General features: G+C 27.5%; 1 protein-coding gene across 1 annotated transcript in view; it reads right to left on the bottom strand.

Annotated features, from left to right (window-relative positions):
• LOC107740081 (integral membrane protein GPR137B-like) overlaps nucleotides 1–4358 on the bottom strand; it is a 7739-nt gene extending 3381 nt beyond the window's left edge. The window contains exons 1-3 of the mRNA XM_016552361.1: nucleotides 3921–4358; nucleotides 751–800; nucleotides 447–669 (exon numbers count right to left, since the gene is read on the bottom strand). Of these exons, the coding sequence (XP_016407847.1) occupies nucleotides 447–669; nucleotides 751–800; nucleotides 3921–4310 (663 nt within the window). The 5' untranslated portion in view covers nucleotides 4311–4358. The remainder of the gene's footprint in view (nucleotides 1–446; nucleotides 670–750; nucleotides 801–3920) is intronic.
• Between the last annotated feature and the right edge of the window lie 4916 nt (nucleotides 4359–9274).

Raw genomic sequence — 9274 nt, 5'->3', positions numbered from 1 at the left:
TTAAAATTATTATAATAAAATAATTACTATTATATTATTATTTTAAGTAAGTAATTATTAAATTTTTATGATTTAATAAAATAAATTGTTTAACTGTTGCTATTATATTATTATTATTAAATACCATTGTTTGTTTTAATTTTAGATTTTTATGATATATTTTAATATTTTGATTAGCTATCGACCCAGTTACTATTATATTATTATTACTATTAAGTAATTATTAAATTTTTATGATTTAATAAAATAAATTGTTTAACTGTTGCTATTATATTATTATTATTAAATACCATTGTTTGTTTTAATTTTAGATTTTTATGATATATTTTAATATTTTGATTAGCTCCTCATCGACCCAGTTCGGGGAACTCTAATCCAGTGTAAATGAAGACAGGATTTCTGTGTAATAGATCTGAAGCGTGTCGTGTGATGGGTGTGTCTCTCACCTTGGACTCCAGGTAGATGCTGGCGAGCGACATCTTGGCGATCTTGTAGAGGCAGACGGCGAGCGAGACGGCGCAGAGGACGAAGAGCGAGTCGTTGATGGCGACGCGCACCAGAACGACGCTCTTGACCTGAGCGAGGCTCGTCTTCACCAGCAGAGCACAGGTCAGATTGACCAGCAGAAACAGCAAGCTCACGCCGACGAACAGCAGGTTCAGAGGACACCTGCAGACGCACGAGAACATCAGCGCATGACGGGACAGCTTTACACAGAGACTACACAGAAATATCAGCTTAATCACGCACTTATACTTCAGGAGCTCAGGAGAGAACTTCGACTTGGCCTTGAAGAAAACCTGCCAAAACAAACACGATTTATCATCATTATTACTGACTTACCAAACAGTACTAATTAAAGATAAACTAATAATTCTAAAATCAAATCAAGAGAAAACAAAACGCTATTTAAATTATATTGTAGAAATCAAATATATAATTGTAAAATCAAATCAAAAGAAAATTAAACTCTATTTAAATTATATTGTAGAAATCAAATAAATAATTTTAAAATCAAAATAAAATAAAACACTATTTAAATTATATTGTAGAAATCAAATAAAAAAATCTAATAAATAATTTTAAAATCAAAATAAAATGAAACACTATTTAAATTATATTGTAGAAATCAAATAAATAATTTAAAAATCAAAATAAAATAAAACACTATTTAAATTATATTGTAGAAACCAAATAAAAAAATCAAATAAATAATTTAAAAATCAAAATAAAATGAAACACTATTTAAATTATATTGTAGAAATCAAATAAATAATTTAAAAATCAAAATAAAATGAAACACTATTTAAATTATATTGTAGAAATCAAATAAATAATTTTAAAATCAAATCAAAAGAAAATAAAACACTATTTAAATTATATTGTAGAAATCAAATAAATAATTTTAAAATCAAATCAAAAGAAAATAAAACTATTTAAATTATATTGTAGAAATCAAATAAATAATTTTAAAATACTTTGTGCTCAAATAGTTGATGAGAAGCTAATAATAACAATAAAAATGTAAAATCAAATGACTAAACATTAAATCAGAAAATTGTCAAATAAACCACATCATTCTCAAATAAAAACAATCAAAATAAAACAAATGAATGAATAATTTTAACATAAAATGAAAATAAAACACCAAAATTAAATTTTATTCATTTGACTTTATTCATTTTAAGTAAGTGTTTAATTTTAATTGTAAAATTATTATTTAAAATGTACATTTTTATGATTGTATTCATTTTTAGAGTTTTATTTTAATTTTACATTTTTTATTCACTTTTTTAGTGTTTTGTTTTAATTTTTTGTTTTCAAATAATTGTATTTTTATGATTTAGGGTTTTTAATTTTAAAATTCATTTTACTTTTGTTATGATATAATTCGTTTTCTATGTTTTTATACTAAATTGTTTTTTAAATTAATTTAACATTTCATATGATTTAATTTTTACAGGTTTTTGTGTTTTTATTATGTTTGCTTATATTATATTAAACATATTATTATTTATTATGAAGAATTTTACATTTTTAAAATGCATTTTTTCCCTGGTTTTTTTATATTATGATTAATATATTAATTTGAATTTTATTAAGAAGATAAAATCTCATGGTAATAACTCATATTTAAGGAGGTGAGGAGAGTACTTTGTCTTGGCTTTGAAGAGAACCTGTCAAAAGAAGCCTGATTCTTCCTCATCATTCCTGACTAATGAAGGACTGTGAGACTCTGATATTAGAGTCTGCCGGTCCCATACTCACTGTACACTGTATTCATCGATACATGACGCAGATCCAGTCTCAATGTAGGTCACACGTGTTTGAACACGAGCAGAAGCATTCATGTTCCCTAAATCTATTCCTGGTTCTTATTAGATGCATAATGTTTATGTATGTTTATTAGAACTCCACTCAAATGATATAGGAGTAATGTCTTACTAGTGGACAGTTAAAGGGAATCATATTAGTAATATTGAAAAATTTACTGTTTGTTATTGTCCTTTTTTTAAAAAGAGGTATTTTAAAATAAATAGTTCCTTTATTTTTATTGTATCCTATTAAGAATCACCCATTTTGCATTCAGTATAATTTGTATTTATTTAGTTAATTTTACATTTTCACGATTTAATTCATTTTTAGTTTTATTTTGATTGTTTTTATTTGCAAATGATTTATTTAAATATTACACTATGATATAATTACTTTTAGTGTTTTATTCTGATTTGTTTTGTTTTAAAATTATTTGTTTTGATTTAACATTTTTATTGTGTTGCTAATTATTAGCTATTCATCAACCTTTCGGGCACAATAAAGTTTATTTCAATTCAGGATTTTTCTTTTGGATGCTGTGTAATGTTTAATTTGAATTCTACTCAAATTGTACAACTTTTTAACATTTTTATTATTTAATTTTTAGTGTTTTATTTTCATTTTATGTTAAAATTATTCATTTATTTACGTGTTTTATTTTGATTGTTTTTATTTTAGAATTATGTAGTTTATTTTACGATTTAATGTAGATTTTAAATTTGTATTATGTTATTATTAGCTTTTCATCAACTATTTGAGCACAATAAAGTATTTTAAAATTATCTATTTGATTTTTACAATATAATTCAAATAGCGTTTTATTTTCATTTGATTTGATTTTAAAATTATTTATCTTAATTTTAAATTTTTTATGATTTTACTAATTAATGTTTCCTTTAATTTTTTTTTTTAATCCTATTGGGTATCATAATATTCATAATATTTTTACTTTTATGGTTTAAAAGTTTTAGATTGTTTTCATTTAAAAATAATTTTAATTAATATAATTATAATTAAATATAACTATAAGTATGTTGAATTGTAGAATTGTATATTTTTATTATTGTTTTTTAGCTATTAGCTTCTTATCAACCCTTTGGTCACAATGAAGTATAATGTAATTCGGGATTTATCCGATTGCTAGTAATATGCATTGCTAAGAACTTCATTTGAACAACTTTAAAGATGATTTTCTCAATATTTAGATTTTGTTGCACCCTCAGATTCCAGATTTTCAAATAGTTGTATCTCAGCCACATATTGTCCGATCCTAACAAACCATACATCAATGGAAAGCTTATTTATTCAGCTTTCAGATGATGCATAAATCTCAATTTCAAAAAATTGACCCTTATGACTGGTTTTGTGCTCCAGGGTCACATATTATACATGGTAATCACGTTAGTATCTTTAGGTATTGCAATGATTTCCTTAAAATATATTTTTTATTTCATCCCATTGGGAATCACAATATTCCTATTTAACATGATTTAATTTGATTGTAAAATGATTTAGATTATATTTTTGGTTTCTAATTAAAGACCTGGTTTTTGTTTGGCATCCTTTAGGACCGGCCAGACGTGGCCTCCCTGGTTTCTGCTCACCTGAGCGCAGTAGAGGTTCATGAGGCTGAGCGTGAAGAACTGCAGGCAGACGGGGAAGCAGTAGAGCAGCCAGAAGGAGAAGGGTCCGAGAGCGTTGGCCGTCACGCAGTCTCTGAAGTAGAAGGAGAAGAGCAGCGCGCGCAGAGCCGCCCACAGCAGACACAGGAACAGGAACGCCGTCTGGAAGCTGAAGCGCTTGTGTCTGTAGCGCAGCACCAGCCACAGCTGAGCGTAGATGAAGGAGAACAGCAGCGAGTAGAAGACGGTGTAGGCCAGAGTCAGGCCCAGCTTGACGAAGGGAGGGATGGAGGGGCTGAGCGTCGGAGGAGAGAGAGAGGCGTTCGCTCCGGACGATCCCTGCGACGGATGCTCCATGTCTGCGTCTGTCATTACCTTCCCATCCAGCCTCAGATGCACCGTCTGCAGTCGTGAGGAGAGAGACAGAAAGGATGGAGCATGTGATCAGGATGCGGAGAAGCTGATTGGCTCTGGGGTGTGAGGAGAGGGGGAGGGCGGAGGGAGAGGGGGGGACAGAATGTAACTGCTGCTATTTTTACATCACCCCAAAATCAAAACGAAAAAGCGTTTAAGAGCATTAAAAATGTATACATAAACTTGATAGGAAATAGAATTAATGTTTTTTTTTAAAGTATTAATTTGTTGTCACATCAATCTCATAATTCACCTCAAAATAAAAAACAATCACCTTTAAAAAAAAATTTTGATTTTTAAACATTTTTAGAGCATTAAATTTGATACATAAACTTGATAGAAAATAGAATTAATGTTTTTTAAAAAGTATTAATTTATTGTCACATCAATCTCATAATTCACCTCAAAATCAAAACAAATATTTTTAAACATATTTTTAAGAGCATTAAAAATGTATACATAAACTTGATAAAAAATAGAATTAATGTTTTTTTAAAAGTATTAATTTATTGTCACATTAATCTCATAATTCACCTCAAAATAAAAACAAAAAAGACTTAAGACATTAAAAAATTATTTAAAAATTTTTGTTTTTGTTTTTAGGACCATTAAGATGTTTTGTGACATTTTCATGACAATTAAGCAAATTCTTCATTTAATTCTTTCGGGTTTATATCTCTTTAGGAATGTAATGTAATTGATACGTAAAAAAAAAAAGTTAATTTATTTTCACATTAATCTCATAATTTACCATAAAATCAAAACAAAAAAGACTTAAGACTTAAAAAAAATAATGAAAAAATTTTTTTTTAAGAGCATTAAGAATTCATAAATATAATTATAGAATTGATACTCTTCTAATAATAAAATTAATTAAAAACTAATTTTGTTAATTTATTTTTTAATTATTATATACATTTTTTGTCATTCTAATAATTTACTTTTTAATTTTACTATATCTAATTTACTTTTTTGTTTAGGACCAAAATCAAAACAAAAAAGACTTAAAACTTAAAAAAAATATTTTTAAGAGCATTAAGAATTCATAAATATATTTATAAAATTGATACTCTTCTAATAATAAAATTAATTAAAAACACTAATTAAATTATGTTAATTTATTTTTATGTCATTTTAATAATTTACTTTTTAATTTTACTTTATCTAATGTACTTTTATTTTTATTTTTAGGACCATTAAGATGTTTTGGTCCTTGACATTTTCATGACAATTCAGCAAATTCTTCATTTAATTCTTCAGGTTTATATCTTTTTAGGAATAGAATGCAATTAATACAAAATTATTAATTTATTTTCACGTTAATCTCATAATTTACCTCAAAATCAAAACAAAAAAGAAGCTAGAAAAAGAACAAAAATTTTTTTTTAATTATTTTTTTAGGACCTTTGTTTTGATGTTTTATACTCTGACATTTTCATGACAATTAAGTCAACTCTTCATTTAATTCTTCAGGTTTACAGCTGCTGCCAGTATCAAAATCTAAACAAAAAAGAAAAATTATTTTTAAAATTTGATTTGTTTAAATTTTTTTAGGACTGTTAAGATGTTTTGCATTGTGACATTTTCACAAAAATTAAGCAATTTCTTCATTTATTTCTTCAAGTTTACAGCTTCTGTCAGTATCTCTTTAGGAATTTATTGAAATCAGCATAAAGACTGTACAAATATAGTATAAATGCTATAAAATTTCAGTAAATATCAGTATTTTTGTTGCATTACGTAATGAGACTAAAGTCTCAACTTTCATGAAAATTATAAAAAAAATTATGCCAAATAGCATTTATAAATTTTTGGTTTGGGGTGACAAATTAACAATTGTTTTAGATTTTTCCCTCATCAAATGATGTTGCATGGTTATGTCTTGTAATTGGATTAGTAATATCACATGTCACCACCAGAGGGCGATAATAAAACGTAATAAATTTTTAAGAGCATTAAAAATGTATACATAAACTTGATAAAAAATAGAATTAATGTTTTTTTAAAAGTATTAATTTATTGTCACATTAATCTCATAATTCACCTCAAAATAAAAACAAAAAAGACTTAAGACATTAAAAAATTATTTAAAAATTTTTGTTTTTGTTTTTAGGACCATTAAGATGTTTTGTGACATTTTCATGACAATTAAGCAAATTCTTCATTTAATTCTTTCGGGTTTATATCTCTTTAGGAATGTAATGTAATTGATACGTAAAAAAAAAAAGTTAATTTATTTTCACATTAATCTCATAATTTACCATAAAATCAAAACAAAAAAGACTTAAGACTTAAAAAAAATAATGAAAAAATTTTTTTTTAAGAGCATTAAGAATTCATAAATATAATTATAGAATTGATACTCTTCTAATAATAAAATTAATTAAAAACTAATTTTGTTAATTTATTTTTTAATTATTATATACATTTTTTGTCATTCTAATAATTTACTTTTTAATTTTACTATATCTAATTTACTTTTTTGTTTAGGACCAAAATCAAAACAAAAAAGACTTAAAACTTAAAAAAAATATTTTTAAGAGCATTAAGAATTCATAAATATAATTATAGAATTGATACTCTTCTAATAATAAAATTAATTAAAAACTAATTTTGTTAATTTATTTTTTAATTATTATATACATTTTTTGTCATTCTAATAATTTACTTTTTAATTTTACTATATCTAATTTACTTTTTTGTTTAGGACCAAAATCAAAACAAAAAAGACTTAAAACTTAAAAAAAATATTTTTAAGAGCATTAAGAATTCATAAATATATTTATAAAATTGATACTCTTCTAATAATAAAATTAATTAAAAACACTAATTAAATTATGTTAATTTATTTTTATGTCATTTTAATAATTTACTTTTTAATTTTACTTTATCTAATGTACTTTTATTTTTATTTTTAGGACCATTAAGATGTTTTGGTCCTTGACATTTTCATGACAATTCAGCAAATTCTTCATTTAATTCTTCAGGTTTATATCTTTTTAGGAATAGAATGCAATTAATACAAAATTATTAATTTATTTTCACGTTAATCTCATAATTTACCTCAAAATCAAAACAAAAAAGAAGCTAGAAAAAGAACAAAAAATTTTTTTAAATTATTTTTTTTAGGACCTTTGTTTTGATGTTTTATACTCTGACATTTTCATGACAATTAAGTCAACTCTTCATTTAATTCTTCAGGTTTACAGCTGCTGCCAGTATCAAAATCTAAACAAAAAAGAAAAATTATTTTTAAAATTTGATTTTTTAAATTTTTTTAGGACTGTTAAGATGTTTTGCATTGTGACATTTTCACAACAATTAAGCAATTTCTTCATTTATTTCTTCAAGTTTACAGCTTCTGTCAGTATCTCTTTAGGAATTTATTGAAATCAGCATAAAGACTGTACAAATATAGTATAAATGCTATAAAATTTCAGTAAATATCAGTATTTTTGTTGCATTACGTAATGAGACTAAAGTCTCAACTTTCATGAAAATTATAAAAAAAATTATGCCAAATAGCATTTATAAATTTTTGGTTTGGGGTGACAAATTAACAATTGTTTTAGATTTTTCCCTCATCAAATGATGTTGCATGGTTATGTCTTGTAATTGGATTAGTAATATCACATGTCACCACCAGAGGGCGATAATAAAACGTAATAATAAAACGTGAAAAATTCTGCTACTACAAACCTCAAGAAAAGCTCTGCTATCTTGTTTAATGTTGCTGATCGGGTTGCCAAGTCCTCATTTTGCCCACGACCCCAATTACGTGATATTTAGCCCCTGGAATGCACATTTTGCCAGGGATACCCTGCCAAAAACGTGTATTTTACATGTATTTTAACCACGGAACGCAATTGGGCTTGTTTTGAGTATCAATTGTGCGGGTTTTATTTTGAAAACCTGGCAACCCTGGTTGTTGAGAGGTTGCTGGCAGTGAAGATCTGGAACGGATCAATAACTCTTGGTAACTGCAGACGTTACAGCTGGAATGCAGCGTTAGAGCAGTTATTGAAGCGTTTACCTCAGCTGAAGCTGCTGAAAACTAGTTGTTGTGCAGAATAAGTGACTAAACGGGACATTCCTCTGCCGTCTCTCTCATTTGTCTGCAGATGTGTGGTTGTGAAACATAATTGTACCTGTGCAGAGAAACACACGATAACTATATCACATCAAATAGTCCACTAGAAATGATTTTCAGGACTCTCCGAATCACATCTGTAAAATATATATGGAATATTGCACATGGAAACTGATCATCTACGCTCAATAAGGATTCTTTCATTCATTTATTAAGGTCTGATTGTGGAAAAGGCTCAGAATCTGGGTTTGTAACTGAGAATAGTTACTTAATAACTTCAGGTTGTAAAGTGATTATGTGTCACTGTAGGGCCCCTCAGAAGTACACTGACCCCTGAAGGCCCCTGGGCTCTTAACTGAAGCCTGAGGCAGAGGCGGCTCACATCTGGACCAGGGTGGGGTGGACAGAGCTTTTTGTTTTCACAAATATGCTTTAGAAAATCAGTCAAATCCATAGACTGTATAAAAACATGGACGTAGTGTCCGTGATGTCACCCGTAGATTTCCGAAGAGCGTTTTTGAAGCTCAAAAGTGGGCGGAGCCGGCCGTCGCCATCTTGGCAGCGCGTCACCACGCGTCACTCCCGGATAATCGAAAATGGGCAAAGAGGCGGGAGCAGGTTGCTGAAGCCACGCCCACCTAGCTCGACGGTGGTGACAGCAGCGGCAATCCACCTGTCACTCAAGTGGCCACGCCCTTAATTATGCAGAACTTTAAGGCTTAATATAATTTAAACGGATGAGTTATAAAAAAATTCACCCCCCTCACAGTTGTCATCAAGGGCAAAATTAGCTATATAGACCAAAACCACTTTTTGTACCAGACTGTAAACA

Source organism: Sinocyclocheilus rhinocerous, unplaced genomic scaffold (genome assembly GCF_001515625.1).
Source record: "Sinocyclocheilus rhinocerous isolate Xijiao unplaced genomic scaffold, SAMN03320098_v1.1 scaffold1186, whole genome shotgun sequence".
In the NCBI taxonomy this organism is placed as follows: Eukaryota; Metazoa; Chordata; class Actinopteri; order Cypriniformes; family Cyprinidae; genus Sinocyclocheilus; species Sinocyclocheilus rhinocerous.
The sequence above is the reverse complement of the archived record's forward strand: the minus strand, read 5'-3'. Positions and strand labels throughout refer to the sequence as shown.